Source organism: Gadus macrocephalus, chromosome 13 (assembly GCF_031168955.1).
Source record: "Gadus macrocephalus chromosome 13, ASM3116895v1".
Classification (NCBI taxonomy): domain Eukaryota; kingdom Metazoa; phylum Chordata; class Actinopteri; order Gadiformes; family Gadidae; genus Gadus; species Gadus macrocephalus.
In genome coordinates, this window is record NC_082394.1 from 15,798,949 (window position 1) to 15,822,894 (window position 23,946).

General features: G+C 50.4%; 1 protein-coding gene across 4 annotated transcripts in view; it reads right to left on the reverse strand.

Moving 5' to 3' along the window:
• Positions 1-2,875: 2,875 nt before the first annotated feature.
• Positions 2,876-23,946, reverse strand: part of ncoa3 (nuclear receptor coactivator 3) — a 30,339-nt gene continuing 9,268 nt past the window's right edge. Inside the window, exons 2-23 of one of the 4 annotated variants that reach the window (XM_060069422.1) lie at positions 20,001-20,180; positions 19,385-19,489; positions 18,995-19,155; positions 17,681-17,781; positions 16,734-16,908; positions 16,391-16,576; positions 15,872-15,958; positions 15,171-15,314; positions 13,833-13,980; positions 13,006-13,712; positions 11,925-12,892; positions 11,686-11,809; positions 11,317-11,559; positions 10,705-10,926; positions 10,375-10,486; positions 9,696-9,867; positions 9,055-9,423; positions 8,768-8,911; positions 8,288-8,555; positions 7,689-7,881; positions 6,914-7,157; positions 2,876-4,764 (exon numbers count right to left, since the gene is read on the reverse strand). In XM_060069422.1, coding sequence (XP_059925405.1) covers positions 4,753-4,764; positions 6,914-7,157; positions 7,689-7,881; positions 8,288-8,555; positions 8,768-8,911; positions 9,055-9,423; positions 9,696-9,867; positions 10,375-10,486; positions 10,705-10,926; positions 11,317-11,559; positions 11,686-11,809; positions 11,925-12,892; positions 13,006-13,712; positions 13,833-13,980; positions 15,171-15,314; positions 15,872-15,958; positions 16,391-16,576; positions 16,734-16,908; positions 17,681-17,781; positions 18,995-19,155; positions 19,385-19,470 — 4,866 coding nt within the window. In that variant the 5' untranslated portion in view covers positions 19,471-19,489; positions 20,001-20,180 and the 3' untranslated portion in view covers positions 2,876-4,752. The remainder of the gene's footprint in view (positions 4,765-6,913; positions 7,158-7,688; positions 7,882-8,287; positions 8,556-8,767; positions 8,912-9,054; positions 9,424-9,695; positions 9,868-10,374; positions 10,487-10,704; positions 10,927-11,316; positions 11,560-11,685; positions 11,810-11,924; positions 12,893-13,005; positions 13,713-13,832; positions 13,981-15,170; positions 15,315-15,871; positions 15,959-16,390; positions 16,577-16,733; positions 16,909-17,680; positions 17,782-18,994; positions 19,156-19,384; positions 19,490-20,000; positions 20,181-23,946) is intronic. The other 3 variants (XM_060069425.1, XM_060069423.1, XM_060069421.1) reach the window with 3 other exon arrangements.

A 23,946-nucleotide genomic window follows, 5' to 3' on the forward strand; every position in this document is an offset into this window, starting at 1 on the left:
TGGAGCGACCATCCTGGGCTGGATTACGTCGCTGGGCTGTGGGCAACAGTTCGGGGGACGAAACGAGGCCCAACCGTTGTTCCACCTCAGCTAATCCAGCAACTCTAACTGCCCGAGGCATAAAAGTGCAGTTCATGCAGGGATCATCTGAAAGACCCTCCTTCAGATGCCCGAGGCCAAGGCATGAGGGACACAAATCATGGCCATCCTCAATCTGCAGAGGAGCCATACAGGCCGAGCATGAGTGGTCGCCAACCAGAAAAAATAACACTGTATAAAGCAAGAAAAACAATAGACACTGGGAGAGGGGGCGAAAACACAACCTTCACCAATGGATATATGAACAGAAAAAAACCCAGACAAGTTAGCCTCAGCGGGAACGCTGCTACCAACTACAGTCACACCTCTGCTGGGAGCGGGAGCGAGAGCACTGCCTTCACCAGTTGAGGGTAGCGGTCAGAACGAAACGTAGATAATAATAAGTGCAGTATAAATGCCGGGAGAGGGAGCGAAAGCACAGCCTTCACCGACAAATATTGGCGGGATAACAGCCCAGACAGTTAGCCTCAGCGGGAGCACTGCTACTAACTACAAGGCTAAATATAACTATAAATGCTGGGAGCGGGAGCGAAAACACTGCCTTCACCAGTTAACACAAAGCGGGCACAACAGAGTTGGCACCGAGGTAAAACGTACCTAAGCCGGGAGTGGGAGCGCACACACTGCCGTCACCAATAGCAACGATACACAACTTGAAAATTAAGTGATAAGCGCAATACAAACGCTGGGAGAAATTAAATGATAAGCGCAGTACAAACGCCGGGAGAGGGAGCGGGTACACTGCCTTCACCGAAACACGAAATTATAACAAAGTAAATTTATCCAGCCGAGGGAGATGCGTTCCACGCAATCCGAACCTCTCGGCGGGTCCGTTGCGGCCTTTGGAGGGTGAGCAGCTCACGGCTCCGACAAGTGTCGCAAGGCCACCAGCAACGAACGATCAATGATAATAATATCCAATTTAGCTTTTAGCTAGCAAGGTGATACGATACCTGCGAAGCGAGAAGATGAAAAGGAACAGATCCTCTGATGTCACCGGAAGATATAGGCTGTCCGGAGCTCATCAGGGGTCACAGGTGACTTTGTTGATATTAGGTACTCGAACTGCGCATGCGCGAGACGGATAAATCCAGTGCTTAAAGCACCGCCTCTGGCGGTCAGTAAGGATGAAATAGAACACAGTGATTGGTCGAACAGATTTCCCAGCAGGCCCTATTCTTTTGTAAATGTTGAAACTAAAAGAAAATAAATTAAATAGCCTTAGTGCGATTGTATATACTTTTTCCTTATTCCTGGCCAAAATATCACTACTGTAACCAAATTACATACATTAAGGCAGAGGAAGATAAAATATATAAGCCACCCTGACTGTGATGTTATTAGAGAAGAGAGTCTAGGGCCTATATAATGCGGTCAGTTCCTCTCTACATTCACTCCAGACAACTTATGCTGCTTTCACACCGCGCCAGCACGGCGACCGTCGGGCGGCCGCGCGGGGGCCCGACGGGCGCTAGACGGGGCCCACGCGGCCGGGCCCCCAGGGCCCCGCACCGGAAGCCCCGGCCCAAGCTACGCCCCTGCCTATGACTTGGAGGGAGGAAGGAAGATATCAGTTCACCAAAGAAGTAGTATAAAAACAAACCAACTCAACATGTTAGTGGTATAAAAGCAGACTAACTAATCAAGTTAGTGGTTGGAAAACAGACACTCACCAAGTTAGTGGTTTAAAATCCGACCAACTAATAAGGTTAGTGGTTTGAAAACGGACCACCTCACCAAGTTAGTGGTTTGAAAACAAATATCTGTACTACTTACATTTTCGTACTATAATGCTATAGCCTAGCCTAGCCTAGCCTACTTAATGGATTTGAGGGGAATTATCTATTCATCTTTTGTACTTTGCGTCATTGCGCGCCTTTTCAACATCAAGTCGGATTTCCACCTAAACAGATGGGGCCAGAACACGTATACAGACGATCCATCTGTGTATCCATCGGTGCACATCACGAGAAATGGCGCCAGTGGGGGAGACGTTCCCCTTCCATGGCCTTATTTGATGGACATGAATGAAGCTGACCGATTCTTGGTTAATTCATTGTGCCAACCTAAAAGGTATTTGGTACCTACTGTAGAGTACTAGAAGTGTTATTTCCCTTGAAATGAAATGTTTCATAATGGTTCTGTTGCAAAAATTGGAGCGAAGTTCTACTTTAAATATTATAAATATATTCAGTATATTGTTTTTATTTGAAGTTAGAATGGTTGGTCTCCGAATTATATTATGACGTGAGGTTGATTAAGCTTTGCGAAACCGCCTGTTTGTCGGAGGGCTACCTTTGTCTCAACTTCACTTTATCTTTTACCTTTTTTTAATTAACTATATGTAGGCTACTTCTAGAGTAAATAATGTGTGTACTTTTGCCACGACTACCAACTCATCAAGTAAAACAGACCAACTCCCTAAGTTTGTGGTCTGAAACCAGACCAACTCACCAAGTTAACAACCACTCCCTAAATGAATTGATCGAAACCAGCTATATTGTAGGGCAATAATTCTTTATCATAATGGATCCTCTTAATTAAAGTGATTTATCGTCTAGTTATGAAATAAAGATATTGAAGTAATCCAAAATTGTGTTCACAAAAAGGTAATTCAAATCATAAAAACAAGGTTCAACATGGCTGAGGATGATTGATACTTTATATTTAATCGTTGCAAAAATCCACCTACTTATTGTGAAATAATGGATTGTGTTTTCCATATTGCACAGCCTTATTCAAAACAAAAACAAATGAAAAAAGTCAAGAGTCAATATTGTTTAAATAAAAATTTGTATTTACATTTATATCAACATCAAGAGAAAAAGAAATCTGCAATATACATCCTGTAAAAAGACAGCTTATTTCACCTTATAATTAGCAAAAATCGATGAAACCAAATGAGCTTCCAGACAGTCGTTTTATACACTTCATGAAATGCTACAGTGTTCATTTTCCCGAAGTAGCAAAAGAATCTGGACGCACACGTTTATTTTCTGAAAAATAGAAGGACTAGATTGATATGTCTTTGAGTGTTTCCCATTCCATTGGTATTCCTCTTTTATAGCACACAAAAGTAGCCTATAGCATTTTTCTGAATGTAGACCAGGCACTGCTAGCCTATGATAAAACCTTAATGTGCTCTTAGCACAGCACTCCCCCCCCCCCCCCCCCCCATTATATTTCCCATAGAATCAATGTACCCCCATCACCTGTTAGCACATATGTACACACCTGCCTTGTTATTCTCCCCCCCCCCCCCCCCTCTTAAAAATACAAGATATGTACCCATCTACAGCCACAAATATACAATGTATTTCAACCAACGCAAAGAGAAGGCAACCTAAGAAACATTACAAAAAAAGGTTGGAAAAATATCTTTGGATTGCGCATGTTTAAAAAGGTAGATGTCATAGCGAGCCAGGAATAGTTGCTCAGAGAGGAAGAGGAGGAGGAGAATAAGGTGGAGGGGGGGGGGTTGGAGTGTATGGATACACACACTCCAAACACACAGGCTGAAGGTTCTGAAGAAACAAAATTATACACAAGTTTTCTTTCCCATACTGAATAATACAATTTCTGCCAATGTAAAACACCTGCGATTTTCTGCATATGAAATACCCATCCATAAGTAAAAGTGCCTCGCAAAAAAATAGATAAAATAATATCATGGCTACGATCTCCTCAAAGTTTTTAAAGGCATTTTAAATTGGCTGACAAGAGAAAGAAAGCCCAGAACAATTACGAGGGTTAAAAAAAAACAAAAAAAAAAAACACGATCAAAAAGCAAATAAAAACATTGACCTATCCGACAGAAAAATACGACCCAAGTCTTATACTCTGTGCAATAAAATAGGCCTATAAAAAAGCATGTATAATTTTGTAAAATATTTACAATTCATATTCACAGAGAGGATATTAGCCACATCTAATACTGCAGTACCGTCTGTCGGGACAAGGGGGTCCACCGCGCTGCGCTTCACTCTGTAGCAACGACACTTGCTCTGTTTCTGTGTGGCGTAGCGTCCGCTGCTATCTCTCGTCCAGCCACCAGATAGCGGCAGAGAGTAGTATACAAACCCATCGCTGCTGGAGGGGGTCTGATTTCTTTCCCGACGCTGCGCGTAAATATTGCAACTATCCTTTTAAAAAAAAAAAATCTATTGAGCAGCCTACAGGTAAACTGCAGCTGGTGACCATTGTACCGTTCTTGCATTTTTAGCTTCGTAGTCGCAGTGCCAAACACTCGACTAGCAAACGCCAGCCCATACCTACCAACAACACTGACTGCGTTCAACCACATTTCCCGCTTGTGCAAGACAGACACAGGAGCTTGTATCTGCCATTCTGTGTGTGTGCATGTGGGTATGTGTGTGTATGTGTCTTTAATGTTGCAAGGTAGGCAGCATGCAACAGGCTTGTCCTTATACCTCCATGATGAGCACATTCTGGTGTGGGTGTTTAACTGTGGTTTGTTCATGATGTGTGGCAGAGGAGGGTTTCGGAGGGAGGTCCCTAGAGGGGGGGCTGGGTCTTCCTGTTGTTGCCTGCTGGGCTGCCTGTCCCTCCCCACTGCTGTTGCTGCTCCGTCTCAGCGGGCCAGAGCCCCAGGGCCCTGGCCCTGAGGGCAGTCATGGCGGCGAGCGGCCGTCCTCAGCAATACTTCTGGAAGCGGGGAAAAAGAAGAGCAGGTTACCATGAGACCATCTTGACAAGAGGTAACCGGGTTGAAGCGTTCAACATCAAATGCAGATGATTCTTCGGCGTGTACGTGGAGAAGCAAAAACAGTTGCAGCTACCCCCCCCCCACCCCCCCCCACCCACGGTAGTGTCTTCAATCCCATGGTTTCAATGATGAGATTGGATTGAACTGGAATATTGGCACTATTTACCATTGAGCTGACACTTACATCTTTTATCTAAAGTGATTAGATTATTCTTTGAGACGCACGTCATTCAGTGTGACAGCCCTCTGGCACCTCCTGATTGAGTCAGTGTAATGACCAACACCTGACCCATGCGGGCTGAGCTCCTCAGCTAGATAAACTGTAGGAGTCAGCCACTTGCTCTCCCTCTCCTTTGACGTATGGTTTGTGGTTAACTTTGCTTTGCACATACATCACATCCTCCACTCATCCACACACCGCACTCATTACTGATTACTGATTTACACGCAGCACTTTAACTGTACGTCCACACCAGGAGCGACCAAAGCGTCAAAGACGCTTTGGTCGCTCACAAAGTTTCACTGCGAATTTTTCTGTTCGCTTTGGTCGCTCAAGTCGCTCATGACGTACAATTCAATTATGCAGACGCATTTAAAAAGGAGCCGTATGCGTTTAGTAGGCCCTACAGACAGCCATATCAAATAATGAACTCTCCCATACACCTTGGCCATATTGCCGAGACGGTTTTGCTTGTTTGATAAAGTGCTTCGACAACAAGTAGGACAGTGATTCCCCCCAATATAAAAAAAATCCTAAAATGTAGGCTAATTACAACCGAGAACAAAAAACCCTGCGTGCTGTAGTAGGCCTAGTTAAAATATGTTTCACTGATCTGGATCTGCAAATCATGATCTGCACTCATTCGTCGCATTCAAAACAAATAGACGCACATGGCTAATTTGCATACGTGCACAGGACTGGTTGGCTCCGCAAGGCAAATAATGGAACATATCTATCTATCTAGGCCTTTCTGTCTATCTATCTATCAACGCGTGTCTAGTTTTAATGTGATGTATTGTGTGTATGTCCAGTCAGACTTGTTGTGTGTGGTCTTGTAGGCTACTGTCCTGTGTGGGCCGAACCACCTAAATGGATTCCCGACGATTTGTGTCGTTTGGTATTAATAAAGACTTGACTAGGCTATCTATCTATCTAGACTATTTAATTAACAATTATTCACCTCAGGCTCCGTGAATAGTGGGGAATAGAGGGATAAAAGACAAGAGATATATCCCTTGTCATTTATCCCTCGTCTTGTCGATTAGTTTGTTTATGTGACGATTTCAAAAACTTTTTTGGTTTTGTTTAAAGCATGCTACACGCGATTGGTTGGTTAGATTGGTGGCATGGAGAGCAAATTAAAATGATTCCCGTTTAAACACGAACGTTCTAGATGTAGCCTATAAATACTCCCGCTTATCATCACTTGATATCCAAACCACTATGGCGTTTCGATCTCTGAACTGAAAAAGGGTTGGGTCGCGGGTACCCAGTTACAGCCGCGATTAATACTTCAGCCGACATTTTGTTCAGTGAGTGAATAAAGGTAGGTAGGAACCAAAGTGCCTGCCGATGTTCCCTGGGATCCACGCAAGCGAAAAGCGTCTACATTCCGATTGGCTGTCAGTGTTTGGCCGCTGAAGCGAATAATAGTCATTTGCATAAAGTTAAAAAGTTTTCAACTTCTTTTTGACGCTCTGGTCGCTCAACTTTGGCCGCTGGTAGCGTTGGTCGCTTTGGTCGCTTTGGTCGCTTTGGTCGCTCTTGCCCATAGAAAGTGAATGACTTCCGGCAATTTGGTCGCTCAATTCGCTTCTGGTGTGGACGTACAGTAACTTACTTTACGTTAAGTTGGTTGAATAAACTATGATTGTTAAATTTAAAGCTATGTGTGGACTCCTCCTTGTCATTCCCTTGAGCCGGGCTGTGACAGTAGCAGGTTAAGGTTAGGTTCATCTGGCCTACGGATGCCTGCAGAGTGGTTCCAACCCAGACCCTGTGCGCTATAAAAGGTCAAACCCCTTCACCGTAGGCCTCATCCGTCCACCAGCCCCCTCCCCGTGAGCGGTCCTAGTCTGGCTCCGTACCTGGCGTACCTGGTCGGGGCCCATGGGCATCCGGCCCATCCCCATGGAGTTCATGGTCATCTGGCCCTGCATCGGACCCATCTGCCCTGCTCCGGGACCGCCGGCCGGCCCCGGCCCGCCCATGGAGCTGTTCATCATCATGCCTGGAAACTGACCCTGGCCGCCCTGCTGAGGGAACTGCTGCTGCTGCTGCTGCTGCTGCTGCTGCTGCTGCTGCTGCTGCTGCTGCTGCTGCGGGTAGGAGCTGCGCCGGCAGGGAGGGAGAGAGGTCATGGTTTAGGGGCAGGTAGGTTAACGGGAAGGGCCTGATTGTGGCATATCTGGAGATGGGCAAGTAGTATTAATGGTTGATCAAATCAAGTACAATAAAATGTAAAGAAATAAATACAGAAAATCAAACTATTCACATAATATGAGTAGAAGCAATGTAAAATAAATTGAAGCATTAAAGAGACATCTTCCTAGTCATTCTCAACTGGTACGGTACAATAATTAACTTGTTGCATGTTAATTAATGTTTCAATCGCTAAAAAGCCCAAATCGTCCATGTTTTTAACAGTTCATGGAGGCGTTTGATGCAATATTTTTTGTAAATTCATATTTTAATTAGTATTTGGCTGGACTTGATGACTGAGGGTCCTGAGGTTAGACCAGTTCAAAACCACTGAACCAGTTCAGAACCAAACTATACAACAATAACCAGCATACATAAACGCCTATATAGTGGCAGTTGCCTGAAGAGGGTGTGTTTTGTGATTTGCGTCTATGCATGTACCTGCTGCGTTGCATGGCTCCTTGGGGCCAGCCCTTCATGTCTCCAGACTGGTACATGGGACCTCCCTGGGGATTACCCTGCATGCCTTGCATCATGGCGGCCTGAGGAGGCCCTGCCATCCGCCCAGGCACCATGTTGGCCTGGGGGTTGCCGCCTGGGCCCATGAACGAAGGGTCTCCCTGCTGGTTCATTCCTGCAAGTGCACATATAACATTAGCCTGATATTTTTATTATTATTTTTATATATGTTGCATGAAAAATAGAAAGGGGGATAATCTTGGTAGATCGACAGACATTTCCTCAACTACTTCCCATTCACACAAAGTCCCCTTTGGGAGGCTAGTAGACAGCATGTGTCAGTAAACACGGGTGGCCCCCTTGTGGGCGATCCATGGTACTAACTCAAAGAGTGATGTGCCCATGGACGACACACTGCCTTGCTTATTAGAGCCTCCAGTTCGTATGTTAGCACGAACAAAGGCATGCTACCCCTCCTTTACCTGACCCTCCAACTGTAGAGACCCTTGTCCACCGATTACCACCACTCACACGTAGCTCAGACCGTGATCGGCCTCCGAACTGTACCAGGCCCTACGTACCGTAGTTGGCTCCGTAGTTGTAGGCCTGCTGTCCGGGCTGGTTCATCGGGGGACCCGCCATGGGGTTGTCCATCCCCCCAGGGGCAGTGACGTTTGGAGGGGGGCTGAAGCCAGCTGCTGGACCCTGGCCCTGCTGCTGTTGCTGCTGTTGTTGCTGCTGTTGTTGCTGCTGCTGCTGCTGCTGCTGCTGCATGAGCATCATCATCCTCTGCCTCTGCAATAGCTCTCGGTTGCGCTGAGCCATCATCTGGGCGTTGAGGAAGCCGGGCTGGGGGACGGGGTGGGGGAGACACGGCTGTGAGTCGTCGACGGGGACTGAACTTGTTCTCATTTGGCTTAATGCATCCGCGGCTTTGACGAAGATAGCCTCAGCAGTGAGGGGTTTTGCTGATGCAAAACATAGGTGGGACTACACTTGGAGTAAACAAATCTCAGCAGCTCATCCACAGTTTAAACATCGGGGGGGTGGAGACGCCGTACCTGGTTACCCATTCCAGGCTGCATGCCGGGCTGCATTCCAGGTTGCATGCCGGGCTGCATTCCAGGTTGCATGCCGGGGCGCATGGCCGGATTCCCTGCTGGGGAGTTCTCCATCTTCATAACCTGTCTGGTCTGGTTCAGGAACTACAAAAAGGGGAACACAGAAATTCTTCCATGAACGAGCCGAGTCAAAGACTTGAAGGCAAACGGGTGAACATGAATCGGGTCTGTGGGATAAGAGCACCGTGTCGCCCTGACCCAGAGCCTCTGTGGGGTCGCATAAGCACCTGTTGTCCTTGTAGCCTTTGCTGCAGCTGTAACCTTAGGGGCTTGGTGGCGTTCATCATGCGCGGGGGTCTCATCATGTTGGCACGGGGGTTGCCCATACCGGCCATGCCGCCCATGGGGGGGAACCCCCCTGGCTGGGGGCCCATCTGAGGGTTCATCATGGGGCCGAAGCCCCCAGGAGCCTGGCCAGGCCCGGGGTTACCGCTGTAGCCAGACTGCATGGCCATGGAGGGAGGCCCCGGGTAGCCCGGCCCGTACATGGCCTTCTGCTCCATGCCCACGGAGGAGTCCGGTCGAGGGAAGGACTCTGTGGGCGGCCCCGGACCTGGGCCGTGGCCCTGTGGCTGCTGGCCTTCTGGACCGGGAGACTAAGACAGAACGGAGGTGGTAAGTCTCTCGCTTGTTCAGCGGATTACACTTGAAAAAGCATTTTTATGCGTTTGTCTGTTCTACTGGCTGAAGCAGTCTGGGCATGCGCTACGAGAGAAAGGCATCAACGTGGACATGACGCTCTCGACATGAAAGGTGATGCCGTGTAGTCAGGGCCGCGCGGGTACACGACCGCCCCGACTCAAGCGCAGACAAAACGCCCCCCCCCCCACCCTGAAGCGCGTCCAAGCCGTGCAACCCGCGACCTCACCTGTCCCACCAGTGCGGGGATGCCGAGGGCCTTGTCGATCTCCGCCAGGGCGATGACGTCCGTGTTGTTGAGCAGCGAGTCCAGCTGGTCCAGCAGGGCCCTCTCGTCGCTCTGGCCCTCCGTGGTGGAGGGGGGCACCAGCAGCTCGTCCAGAGGGTTCCTGAACGGACCCCTTGGGAGAGGACACACGGGAGCGGTTACAACCTCGTCGACGGTCGGCCAGGGCGGGAACTTGGCGACCCGGATCGAACAAAAAGTGACTCTGGAATGAGTAGATGTAGGAGTGGAGTTCGCAAACTGCGTGTTCAAACCGACGCAACGGGAGAATCTATATGCAGTGGCAACCATAAATGCAGCTTTACATTAATTTACATCATACAAAGAAGTGTTTCATACATATGGGTGTTGAGATATTTTTTCTATTTTCTATGTTCTATTTTGCTGCTTGTACGAGAGGAGACAACCGAATGGTGGTATGCAGTGTGAAAAGATGCAGATTTCCGGGGAAAATCGGCATCCTTTACTCGCCACAATCGATACATTAGCCGGGGGTTTTGTTGGTTCTAAGAAAGTAAACTGAGGTGGGTATTTCTTCTTTGATTAAATCCAAACACTAAACGAACCGATTAGCGCTACAATCTGCTTTTCTCATCGCCAGAGTGTGGTGTTTCAGTGTTACCTGTTGCCTTGAATTCTTTCCATCCCCACGCCAGAATCCGACCAGGAGGGTGAGGGCGGAGGGGGTCCGTGCCCCCCATAGGGACTCATCCCCATACTGCCTTCACTAGAACCTAGCGCGAACACAACAACCATGACGTGTCACTAAAGACCACCCTTCACCTTGTGTTGACGGCCTATGACACCACAGTACAATGAACGGAACATAAATAACGGACTGAATCTTGGCATGCAAAGGACACCTCTGGTGTAAAATCGCTGCAAAGTCGCTGACTTCTACTAAAGACCTCTTTGTGACTGGAGGAGGCAGGGCCTGGGCTGCTGTACATACCACCTATGTCCATGAGCTGCTGCTGCAGCATGGAGCGGCTGTTGGAAGGCACGCTGTTGGAGCGGCTCATCATAGGCCCTCCTCCCATCATGCCCGGGCGGCCCATGGCCGGATGACCCGGGCCGCCCACGGGGCTACCGGCAGACCTGGGGCCGCCCCAGTCGCCGGGCCCTCCCATGGGGGGCCGCTGCTGGGGCATCGCCATGCCTCTGCCCATGCCTCCTGAGAAACACACACACACACACACAGAGTCAGATTAAGGCTGAAAGGTAGAGTCGAGGGAAAATAGGAGTGTCATGGCACAGCCAGTAAGAGTCTTTGTACCATGTTCTAGATGCAAGTTATCATTGTACTGGGCTTACTCTGTGGGTGTAGTCGTGGTCATTCGTATTTGGTTTGGAGCGGTGGCATTGGGTGGTGTCGATGTTGGGTGGGACTATGCTTGTATAGCTGTATCGGTTTTCTGTTCTGATGTCTCTTGTGTTTTTGTGTAATGTCAAGAACCCCCTCTGAGAGCGAGATGGTCCATCTGAAAGGGTTATCCTTTAATACTAGACTTAACTACTTGCAAAATAACTTTGATATCAGTATAACGGGCGTGTTTCTGCTTACTCGCTAGCCCGCCCCGTGGCGGACAACCGCCCATGCCCCCCGGGAAGCCGTTGGCCATGGGACCGGCCCGGATGGGAGACTCCATGATCTCCTGCTTGATCAGCGTGGGACAGGGAACGTTCCTCCGGCCCGCGATCCCTCCGCCCATTCCTTCTACGCCCAGGGGCTTGGCGTCCACGGACAGGGCCCTCTGATAGGCCGCCCGCTGGGCCGGTGCCATCGCCATGGCGACCTTCTCCCGCTCTGCGGAACATAAGCTTGGAGGTTACTCATCGCTACCTCCTGCTTGGAAGGCTGGCCTGTGTAGGCGCAAGGAGCCCTGTTCTTTCATGGAGGAGAGTTTCCATTAAAGCAGACCCAAATATTTACCATGGAGACTGTCGGGCAAGTTGGCCTGCTTGCTGCCCATCTCTTTGCCGGCCCTGGAGTCTGGCTCCTGGTAGAAGGCCGAGCCGTTCCTGGTGGGTCCCAGGATGGTCTCCAGCGTCTCCAACTGGAAGATACGACACAGGGGGAAGCTCAGCAAAACATGTCCCAACAGCCACTCGACCCGAGTCAACCTGAAGGCGACATGATGAAATTGGTCCAATCGACCAAAGGGTGTGTACCTCATCCAGAGGCTCCGTCTTCACCTTGCCGTCCGGGGCCTGGGGGTTGGAGCTGGACACGCCGCCGCCCTGCGGGCCCCTCCCCTCCAGCTCCTCGGCCTTGGGCTTGGTGTCTCCGCCGCCGCCGCCTGCGCCACCGTCCTTGGAGTCGTCCTTGTTGAGGAGGTAGTGGAGGAGGGCATGGGTCTTCTCCTTCTTGGGGCTGTGCTGCTCCTGCTTGGGCTCCGGGCCCCGGTGGCCCCCGCCCGGCGCCGGCCCCTCGGCGGCCCCGCCCTCCAGGCTGCTCTTCCCCGTGGCCTCGGCGGTGATGCGGGCCACCTCGTCGGGGGTGTTGCCGTTCTGCAGCAGCTTGTGGAGGATCTTGTGCTTCTCCTGCAGCGACTGGTTGCCGAAGTGGGCCGCCGCGCCCGACGAGGTCACCGCCCCGAGGCCCGGGGGCCCCGCTGCGCCCGTGGAGGACGACACGCCCGTGGTGGGGCTGGTGACGCCGTCCTTGTGGTCGGGGGCCGATCCCGGGCCGGAGTTTGCCGCGGGGTTGCCCGGCACCAGCTCGTCGGTGGGCGAGATCAGGAGCTGGAGGAGCTTCTTGTGGCCCTTGGTGTCGGGGAGCCGCCGGCCACCGGGCTCCGACCCCGCCTCTCGGCCCGCCTGGCTGTCGGGCTTCTCGGGGGGGCCCTCGGAGACGGGCGTGTGCGGGTGCTGCTCGCCGCCGGGACTCTTGGAGCCGGACGGGGCCGGGTGCCCCGCTTTACTGGGCCCTCCCTGCGCCAGGCCCTGGTTGGTGGAGTGAACGCTGGGGGAGCTTTCAGGCTTGTGTGGCGCCGGGGAGGAGAGGGGGGACGGCATGGGGTTGCCCACCCCCTCGCTGATGGCCTGCAGGGCGTTCAGGGAGCTGCTGGAGAAGGTGGTGCCTCCTCCTCCACCTCCAGCACAGCCTGGGTGGCTGGAGCTCATCGGGGAGGTCATGCCTGAGAAGGAACAACAAACCCAGCAGATGAGCGACCGGTGAGTGCAGTGAAAGGGTCTTGCGCCAGGCTTACCGAACTGATATAAAACACGTGAAACCAATACAATACCGTACCTCCAGGGGAGAAGGGGCCCATCTTGGGGCTACCCCGGACCCGGGGAGAGCCCATCACGTTGTGCTGAGGGCCGACCATCCCTGGGCCCGCCTGGGTGGGGCTGGTCATACCGTAGCCACCTCCACCCCCTGGGCCTGCTCCGTGGAAGTGGGCCATCTGCTGCTGCTGATGGAGCTGCTGCTGCTGCTGCTGCTGCTGCTGCTGCTGCTGCTGCTGCTGCTGCTGCTGCTGCTGCTGCTGGTGGTGGGGGTGGTGGGGGTGCTGCTGTGGGTGCATGCCGTGGTGGCCCATCTGGCTCATCTGACCCATTTGATTGGCCGGGTTCATCTGGGAGCTCATGGGATGCATGGAGTTCATCTGACCCATGTTGTTCATCTGGTGCATTGGATTCATCTGGTTCATTTGATTCATCTGAGTCATGGAGCTCATCTGGTTCATCTGGTTCATCTGATGCATGCGGTTGGGGCCGGAGTACGCAGGCCCTCCTCCTCTCTGGGGCATGCTGCCCTGCTCCGCACTGACGTAGCCCCGGTTGGAGCCCAGCCCCATGCCGCCGCCTCCCCCTCCTCCACCGACTCCTACTACTCCTCCTGCGGCTGCAGCTCCTCCTCCAGGAGCCATGTTCATCTGCTGGTTGGGGTGGTTCACAGGCATCCCCTGCGGCCGCATGCCCGGAACCTGGTTTCCACGGTAACCGTTGGGTTCCCTGGGTGGGAGAGAGTGAGTGAATTACACGTTAGAGCCGATGCGATCCACCGCAGCTTGCGATGCGATTCGATTTTCCCCTGAAGGCCCGGGGGTCTGAGAGGCTGGCGCTCTGAGGCACCTTTGCAGCAGGTGCGTGGACAGGAAGGTGGGCGGCTCGCTGGAGTTGGGGTTCTGACACCGGTCGCTGCGGGTCTGCGCCGTGACGGGGGTCCCGTCCGAGAGGGAGAAGTGGTACAGGGGCGTCTCTGCATGGCCGTGGAGGAACGCTGGAGGAAAGGAGACGGAGACACAGTGAGCCACACACAGGAAGGCACTGGAAACAACACCAAGTGGGGGAGTGATCAGCAGGGCTGTGGGCAACCAAATAAAGGACGCCTGAAATTCAACCATTAAAAAAACACAATCCATTGGTTGGGGACAAAATGAGAATAACAACATCGCCACGTTATCTCTACATTAACTAAAATCGGCCACATGCTAGCCTTACAATCCCGCGAGTGCTGTTTGGAGCAGGTCAGTGGGTCACGGATGCACTCCTAGGCAGAGTCTGACTATGTTACAGCAGAGGTTCAGAGTACAGGGTGTGGAACATCTGATGGGCCACTGAGCACCGTGTTGGGCAGCGTTGTGTATAGACGACACACCTCGGAAGATCATATTATAGGTCATGAAAAAAAACAAAAACAAATCTGCACTATTTTAGATGATATGCCTGCATCGTTTTACATTTCACATACTTCCTTGTCGTCCTTTTTAACCAAATACTGCCAGGCTGACGACTTCGTTAGCACCAATTAGTTTGGAGCCAAATAAATGTTCATGTTATGACCCGCAGTCTGACTTACGGGAGAGTTCAAAGGTTTGTAAACTGTGGTGTTTTGGACCTCCTGTCTAACAAGGCTTATGGTCTATCCAATCATATGATTATTAAGTACAGAGCCTTCAATATAATTGCTATTCATAATTAATGTTATTTCTAACACAATACAGCCTATCACTCAGAAATAAAAACCATCGGTCTGCATATGTCAGGAAATGAGGAACCACTTCTTTCCTTATGAAAGTAAACAGGCCGATTGTTGACCAAGTAGAATTCGGTCGAACAAGTGAGGGTCCACCGACCAATCGACCAGAACTTGACAGCTAGTGCTAGTGCTCATAATAATTTAGTAATGGTGGCCTATGTTATAACTAAGCACTCCAACACCCAGCCTTTAGTAGGCATGCACTCAGGATAGCCAATCAAATGATTTGCACTACAGTAAGCTAAAGCTATCTATTCTTCTTTGCACAGGACATGCATGGTGAAGGTCGACAGTTGTGTGAGTGGCCAAGGAACACCAACAATAACCCATGTGGAGGTTGTATTGATTTAGTGGGACAAGGACAGTGCACTTTGATAACATGTGCGTAAACAAGCCAAGAGTTAGCCTGGAGACACTCATTCACAGCATACCGTCGTGGTAGTGGCGCTTGTAGGACCAGGGCTGGCCCTCGCTGCGGTACAGGAACATCTGCATGCAGCGCCTCACCAGGTCTTCCCAGCCCGGCCTCATGGTGGTGTGGAGGGAGCTCTGCTGCTCGATCTCAATCAGCTTGCCTGTGAACCCCGGGAGACCATTGTGAAACGTCTAGCCATGGTATAACGGAATAATGTCGCCCTACTCGTGAACCCAGAGAGCCATGTTAAAGCAGAGGAGAAACGATGTCTGCTCGACCTAGTTTCCCAAAAACCAATAGTGCTCAAGATAGCGTTCGGAGTCGAAAGAAATGTTTGGTATGCCTGAAAAGTACAATTAATAATGAATAACACAAAGGAGAAAAGTGTGTCTTTGATAATGCATCACCCCCCCCCCCCCAGCCCCACCATATGTAAGAGAATTTGAAAAACCTAAACAAGCATTTTGTAGTTTTAGGGAACAACAAACGTCAAACACAGGTCATGTCTCTCATTGCACAATGCCTCGATTAGAGAGGCAGGGCCAACTTCGGAGCTGCGTATTCAAATCTCCATGAATATGGTTTTGAGTTTGCTTGCAAGATGGGGGAGTATGCAAGTGTCTAAGTGTGCGTGCATGCGTGTGTGTGTACCAGTGTGTACATTTGCAAGCGTGTGCAGCAGTGTGTTAATGTATACGTGTGGGTGCGTGCGTGTACCAGTGGGTTCATGGCGGGTGCTGAACCGCTCCGTCCTCTCCACCGCGGAGATGCGGCGCACCACGCAGATCATGCAGGACTGCAGGTCTGCAGGGAACATGACAAGAGTTGGAGGGGTGCGCTGCAAAGTCCACATCTTTATCACATTTCAAGATTAGGGAGGATCTGTCCGTCAACAGAAGTCGACGGACAGAGGCATTCGCCACCGATGCATTAAATTGTGATAAAAACAACAATGGCTCACACTGGACAATGGACCATAAAAGGACCCGCTCCCCCTAGAAATCATGTTTTGCTGTCTTTTAGAACCTTACTCCTGACCTCACTGATGTTGTCTTGTGAGCCACACAAAAGCCAAGTTCAGATTTTTTTTTATTCTAGCAATGAATACGCTCCTACCCAGTAGTGGGTTTCACACTTTCCGTCTGGGATAAAATCGTATTATCTACTGTGCTTTTAGTGTCGTCCATTTACTACGTCTGGTTTCTTATTCAGCGCCGTGGCGTCTGGGTCACCCACCTTCTCCCTCCTCCATCATGGCGCGGGGCTGCGTGAGGGCGAAGCACTGCATGGCCTCGTAGCGCTGCACCCCTGGCCCGTCCTCGCCGGCCCCCCGGCCCGGGGAGAACTTGGCCAGCATGCGACATTTGAAGGTGTGGCTCTTCTGCCGCGGAGCCTCGCCGCCCCAGGGAGCTCCGTTCGGGGCTGGGATAGAAGGGGGTGGGTGGTTTAAAAACCCACAGAAATTTGAGTGGTCGGATCGATTCATGGGCATGAATAGATTTGGATACGGCCCATTCAGTGATGGCTGTGTTTGGGGACCATGAGAGACGATTGAGTGCATGCGCGGGGTGCATCTCACCACCAGTCTTGGGGAGGTTCTTGTGGAACTCCTCCCGGTCATCCTCATGGAGGATATTGTACACGCTGGTGTTGATGAGCTCTTCCTGTTTGTACTGCAGGTACTGGGTGACGTTGTCAGACACAAACACGATGCTGCCCTCTCGGTTCACCACGAACAGGAAGCCGTCCAGAGCCTGGGAACGGCGCGGTGGGAGGAGCAACCGGGAAGTCACAAGAAAAATTGTTTAAAGTCCTATGATGCGTTCTGCAAAACATCATAAACGTCACCAGGAAACTGACAACCACGCATTGGTTCCTGGCATTAAAGTCATGTGACACGACAAGTAACTTCCTGGATCCCACAGAAAGCGTTTGCTATGAGTCCATCATGTGTCTCTAAGGCCGCCTACACACCTATAGTTCGGTAGACTGTCCGAATCGGGGGGGAGGGGTTGAGTTGATGCTGTGATGCAATGTTCATTTTGTTTGGTTAGTTTTGTCACTGGACTTTGTCAAGTGGTCACCAAACCGTGTAAATAGATGTCACACTGTTGAACGATTGCCTTGTTAATTGGACCGTAACGCTTCCTTGTTGCAGACAATACACGCAGTCTTTTGTGAGTGACCACAAGTAATTGCTTTATAGTCATTCGAAAATACTTCAGTCACCTCCTGATTGCCAACCAAACTATCGTGGGAAACTTTCCAGGGCTCGATTGGAATTAGGTGCGAGAGCGACCTAGATGACATCAATTAAAGAGTGTTTCAAATACGTTTCAAGGTCCTTTTGAATGAAGCACGTCTGTGTAGACGTCATGTTACATAAATATCATACAAATCCTCCTAATTTATGTTGGGAGCTCTAGCCTGAATGGCCTGACCAAGAATACAGGAGGGCAGATCAAGGTAAGCTATATAGTTGCTAGTGCTACTAGCCAGCCGGGCTGATGATAAGTTGGCGGTTACCTGAAGAAGCAGGGGTCCCAGGTGGTCCTTGTCGATGACACCCTGGCCAGTGGAGGACACGTCGGCCTTTTGCACGTCGTCATCGCTACACGTGGCCTTCCCTGAGACCGAGGAGGAGAACGAGACCGAGCAGCATATTCGTTGAAGCGGTAACAGATGAGTATCTATTGTAGACTGAATAGGTGTGTGAGAGGTGCCATTCCCACCGTCTACCCCCAGGTGGCAGCACAAGCTCCCAGCGCATTGCTAACATACCTTTCTATTTTTAAAAGTCGCCATGTGTCTGAGCTTTTGTCAGAGGCCATTCTACAAAGCCTGCGTTGTGAGGTGCTGGTAACTTTGACACTAACTTTCGACACCATTTGAAAAAAACGGCTTCTTTCTTCTGTGGCATCACAGGGTAGGTGAGATACGGAGGACGGGTGGGGCATTGGGTAGCACTATAAATAAAGGCTATTAAGTAAAGCTTTACCTGAGTAAAACCAAAAGACGAGCAAAAAAGGCGGCGTGTTAAGCAGCAAGCAGGGAGGAAAAAGAGGAGAAGAAGAAGAGAGGCCCTCCATCATTCCTGTCCCGTAACTATGGCAACCTGGCTGCACAATGCTGGGAGCACCAGTAGCCAGCTGTGACCCTCTGGGCAGATTCCAATTTGATAGCGCTCTGCCTCCCTCCTTCCCCACTTAACCTCACACACTGCATGTAAGCAGAGCTAAAATATAAAATAGGTGGAGCAAAAAAAACCAAGGTGGCTCCCATTGTCAGTACAGAAGTAGAACACGAAAATGTGTAGATTTATGTATGCATGTGTGTGTGCTTCTGTACAATGTCTAGAATGGATTGTGAAGCAGCCCGTGTCATTAGGCTCCAGGAGAAAGGGGGCAGGCTTTGGCAGTTACAGATTCAAACTGTCACACTGATGGCCGTCAGCCGCCGCCACTATCACCACCACCACCACCACCAGGGATAGGGCTCAATTACCGGTGTTCGTTTACCCCCACCACCTACCCCCCACCCACACCCAGAGCCTGCAACACAAACAGCCCGAGCGGCTGTCTGCAGCAGCCCGGCCCTGAACCTACCGGCAGCGCTTCATCACCAGGATTACACTGTCCGGCTGAAGATGGCCGGTGGATCAAGGTGGCTCTTTGACAGATGATTATCAAATATCGAGGAAGAGAGGAAGATGGATGCACATCTTGGGCGTTGGGATTCGACAGTGTGAGTGGGTGAGTGGGTGAGTGAGTGAGTGAGTTGCATGTAGCCCGGCGGCGGGCGTCATGCCGGCAACAGCAGCGGCGGCGGTGGTTGGGGTACCTTGTTCTTTGATCTGCCTGATCTGCCTCACGGTCTCCTTGAGGATGGCGCACTTGTCCGGCTTCACGTTGAAGCTGTCGATGTTGGAGAGGTTGGCGGAGATGAGCTCGGCCAGCTCCTCGATGTACTTGCTCTCCTGCTCCCTGCGCCGCTTGTCACACCTGCCGGAGGAGCAGGAGGAGGAGGAGGAGAAGGGGTAAGACGCGTTACCATGACGACGTCAACACGGCGCATCCACTGTGTCTGCGTGTGTGGGTGCATGTGTATGCGAGTGTGAGACTAGGTCAGATGCTCATTTAGATGCTTGGGAGACAGCGATGAAGCCTGCTTCTCTCAAACACACATAGACACTCTCTCCCTCTGAACAGATTCTCTCACACACAAACCCACCCAAGGCCAGGTGTGTCACAGGTCGACAGTTTCCTCTTCCGGTCCGAGCCCAGTGGCTCCATGGCGTTCTCACCTACTCCGCTCATCCTCACCGCATATCAGCTCCTGCAGGGGGGAACAGACACACACACACAATACATCAACACAGGCAGTCCAACTACGTGGCCGGAGACGAGGCTGGCAGTGTGTCAACACGGGTTTGTCATCACATCACCACTCGATCACACGCAGCGCCGTCCAAAGTGACAGCAGAGCAAAGGGTGTGTTTGTTTAATTGTGCGTGTTTGCACGTATCAGGGGAGGGCAGGGTGCTCACGAAGCAGGCGCCCGGTGTGCTGCCGGTCAGGTATAGCCACGCATCGTTCCAACAGAGCAATGAATCAACCGCCCGCTTGGATGTATGTACGGATAATAAAGAACTAGTGTTACCCCCAGCCCCCCTCCCCACATCAACCTGAAATGAAGCCAAATTCATTTAGAACCACCCCCCTACCCCGAAACTGAAAACAACACAACAAGCTTGGAGTCAGCCTGGCTGCACGTTAGGCAAAGCAAAGCCATAAAGCAGCAATAGGGCGGGATATTTCTCAGGGTAAAGTAGGCAGCGGACTCCCACAGATTTACGAGGGCCGGCCTTCCAGGGGAGGCACAGCGCCCCTGGTTGCGGCGGCGGACAGGAGTGAAATCTCATCTGTTCCACCGCCAGGAGCACTTGATGATGATGTAGTGATTCTGTGCCTCGGGGGAGATGGGTCATTCTGCGTTCAGCTGGCGTGGCCGCCAGAGTCGCTCCCGCCTGCCGGATGATAGCACTCCGCGACACACACACACACACACACACACACACACACACACACACACACACACACACACACGCTCAGGCATGTAGCGGAACATACAGCGTGTGAGGGAAACCAATGTATTCTCTGCCTCGTGCTTCCTCGATCTTCCTAGCTCTCTTTGGCGCTGCCTTTTCTCCCCTCTCTTGCTCATCTTCTCTCTCTCTCTAAAGCAGATGATCTCCACCAACATGTCCCACTGTCTGGCTGCCTTGACTGGGCATGATGGAGGGGAAGGGATATGAACACACAGCTCGGGGAGGCTAGAACTAACTGAGTGAGGGCAGGATGTGTTTATCGGAGTGCTGCTGCTCAGAATGCCATCCCTTCCGCATTCTCCCTGGGAGGCTGTGATGGTTCTCTGCTTCAATAGGTTCTGAAGGCAGCTCGCTCAGTACAGCACGGCCACACACACAACCCACCGTGGACTCACTTCTGCCCTTCCCGGCTGGTGTTGACAACATGCAGATTGCACTATTCAAAACGTGTCATCTTTTGTTTAGGTTTGGGGCATTTAAAAAAAAAAAATATATATATATATATATATATATATATATATATATATGAAAAGAACACAGCGGAACAAGACTGACAAACAGATTCATAAGGAGCAAACGTTAGGACTGAATTTACTTTCATTTCAGAAGCCTAAATGGCCTCTGTTGATCATTTAACAGTAGTCACTAGGAAATGAGAAGCAGCCATAAGCACGCACATAATGGCAAAAGCAAAAGGCTTGGTCGTTGGACTATTGATCCAGCAGCTTATCTGGTCTCTCTTACCAGGAGTATTTTGTGTGGAACTACACATTGAATGTTGCATGCAATGTGTTGCTATTCCTGATTTGAAGATAAAACAATTAAAAAAAATAACATGTTATCTGTAGACTTTGAACAGGGCTCCTGTTGTAAACAGTGTTCCTTTAAATAATGGTCATAACACACCTGCGCGTGTGTTTGTGGGCGTTTGTCTGACAAGGTGTTGTCTTGAGTCTTTTGGTCTCTTTCTCACCTCCTCCTCCCTCCTCTCCCCCCCCCCCCCCCCGGTCAGAGCTAAGCTGCAGCAGAGACCCTGCCCTCTGCTCTGGGTTTGCTACCCTTGGAGTGACCCTCCACCCCCCCCCCCCAGGGTACACACACACACACACACACACACACACACACACACACACACACACACACACACACACACACACACACACACACACACACACACACACACACACACACACACACACACACACACACACACACACACACACACACACACACACCTTATCATCCCCACCCAGGGAACAAACATGCTTCTTGTGTACCCACCACACCGGTGTATATAGTAAATAGTCTTTTTTTTTTCTTAAAAAGATTACAAAAAAAGCATATCTCAAACTGATTTCCACAGGCATGTTCTTACAAACTCTCCACTTCAGTCGCCCTCTGTCCATCTGTGTTTCTGTCTCTCACTCCCTTCTACGCCTTTCATTCCCTCTGTGTTCGTTCGTCCGTTCGTCTCTCCCCCTCCCTCTCTCTCTCTCTCCCCCTCTCTCCCTCCCTCCCTCTCTCTCTCCCCCCCTCTCCCCCAGAAATAAATAGCTGGGGAATGAGATCGCCTCAGAGAAGTGTGAAGCATTAGTCAAGTTCAGCAGCAGTAGTGCAGGCTGGGATGTTCTGCCCAGTAAGACCCGTTAGGTCTACTGCTACTATGAACAATAAACGCATATAAAGAACCACCATGTTCACCCCTTACTGGAACGGGACGACTGTAATTGTCCGGCACACCGTACCTGTACATGTTCAGAGATTGGCTAAATCTTACCATCACCGCTGTTAACGCAGCGCTAAGAAGTTAAACACACGGTAGAAGAGACCTCCGAACTTGGGGGACTAATCTGACAAGCCCGACTCATTGGAGTCGACGCGTGAGTGAAACCGATCGAGCGGCCGACCAGAGATGAGTCACAACAAGCCAGGCGTTATGCAAATTAACCTGGTTCAGCCACTTCACAGAGAGTGAGACACCAGCCCCGAAGAGATGCCAGCAGGGCTATGCTGTGGAACGTCTGGTTCACCCAGTGCCGCTGTGGGAGGTGGAGGGGTGATATCGCCACCCACTGAACTGGTTGAGATGGACTGCAGAGGAGCAGAGAGGGGATTCACGCTAAACTTTTGCCAATCCCAAGCTCCAGCCAAGCTGCCGTTCAGTGTTGCATCGGTGAACCTCAAGGTCTCAGCACTTCCTGGGAGCACTTGGTGCCTCTTTCAAATGATTTGAAATCACTTGCAATCTAAAGAAATAAAAGATGAATGAAGACTTTCTACACCTGAAAGTTCTTTCTACACCTGAAAGAGAAAAACATTTTTTTCCCCCTCATTTATTGTAATTTGTCTGGATGTCATTAGCGGTTTAAACAAGGATTATATGTAGACATATGATGGATTCATATAGATCAACCAGTAGGTCCTTGTGGCCAAAAAAACAACAACACTAAATCTGTCTGATTGTCCCCCAACATGTACTTTCAAGTATTTCTGCTGTCGGCTTAAATTTATGGGAAGAAAACTGATTTGAAAACGGCACAGGAAGCCACAGCAGATAGCATCCTGTTTGCGTCCTCCAGTCCCACCGCGTCATCACTTCCCCTTCCTGGAACATGGGCTTTGCACGCGCAATCCCCCCACCCCCACCATGTACATATTCTCATCGAGGCTGGGGCCTTCCCCCTCTTCCCCTGGCTCCTCCCTCACCCATGTGGGTCATTCTGGGCTGAGAGCTAGCATGTCAGGCTGCTCTGGAGGACAGGGTTTCCCAAGCCGCCTGGTCTGGTGGAGCCACTGACGCTTGGAGGGAAGGAAGGCGGAGCTTCACCCCAAAGGCCAAAAGACAGCTTCCGACAGTGAAGAGATAACCGCAATTTGTATGCGTTTCTGTGCAGACGCTTGTGGTGAGCAGGGAGCTGTTAGGCATTCTTTTCGGACGTCACAGTGCACGTGTCTTGCCAACCATTGTTTGAAAAAGCAGTAGCAGCTCTTGAAGAGGAACAGGTGACATATCATATCCGGGATGAGAGTTTTTGAAGTGCTGAATGTCAACTTTATTTTTTTCTATATCTCCGTAGAACTCACTCTTAAGGAAACGATTGACTCCAGCTTCTGTACAAGTTCTAGGACTATTTTTTTAAGCTATTTTAAAAGTTGTGCAATCTTGCAATAAAATAAGTGCTTTTCCTTCCCTTTTGCACAAAGTGTTCAGTGTTCTCCGGCCATTGAGTTCAAAGGGTCATTTTTCAACCAAAAACGTCCTCCATTAAAACATTTGCCATTGATAATCATTTGTCGTAATCATAATGCAGCACGAAGCAGCAGCTTCACTTGCAAGGGGTAAAAATTTGTAAATAAGAACTACTAAGGGCCAGTCTACCAGCAATAACAACATTGTTGAAACAGATATCCTTTTGTGATTCCATACTACAGTCAAATCTATTTATAACCGTGTCCTAAACACTAGTTCATTATAAGCTGGGGTTGGCTTTCTCCCCACCCACCCCCATATGCGTCATAAAAAAGCAGATTTTCATCATTCCACTTGCACTGTTGAAAAATCATCATGACTCCCACTTTGACATGGAAAGTTGTATCAAGGCATAGAGAAATTAATGTGCCACAAAAGGGCAACAGGCAAAAGATAGCAGCCAGCCACACATAAGGTACCAACGCTTCCTGAGTG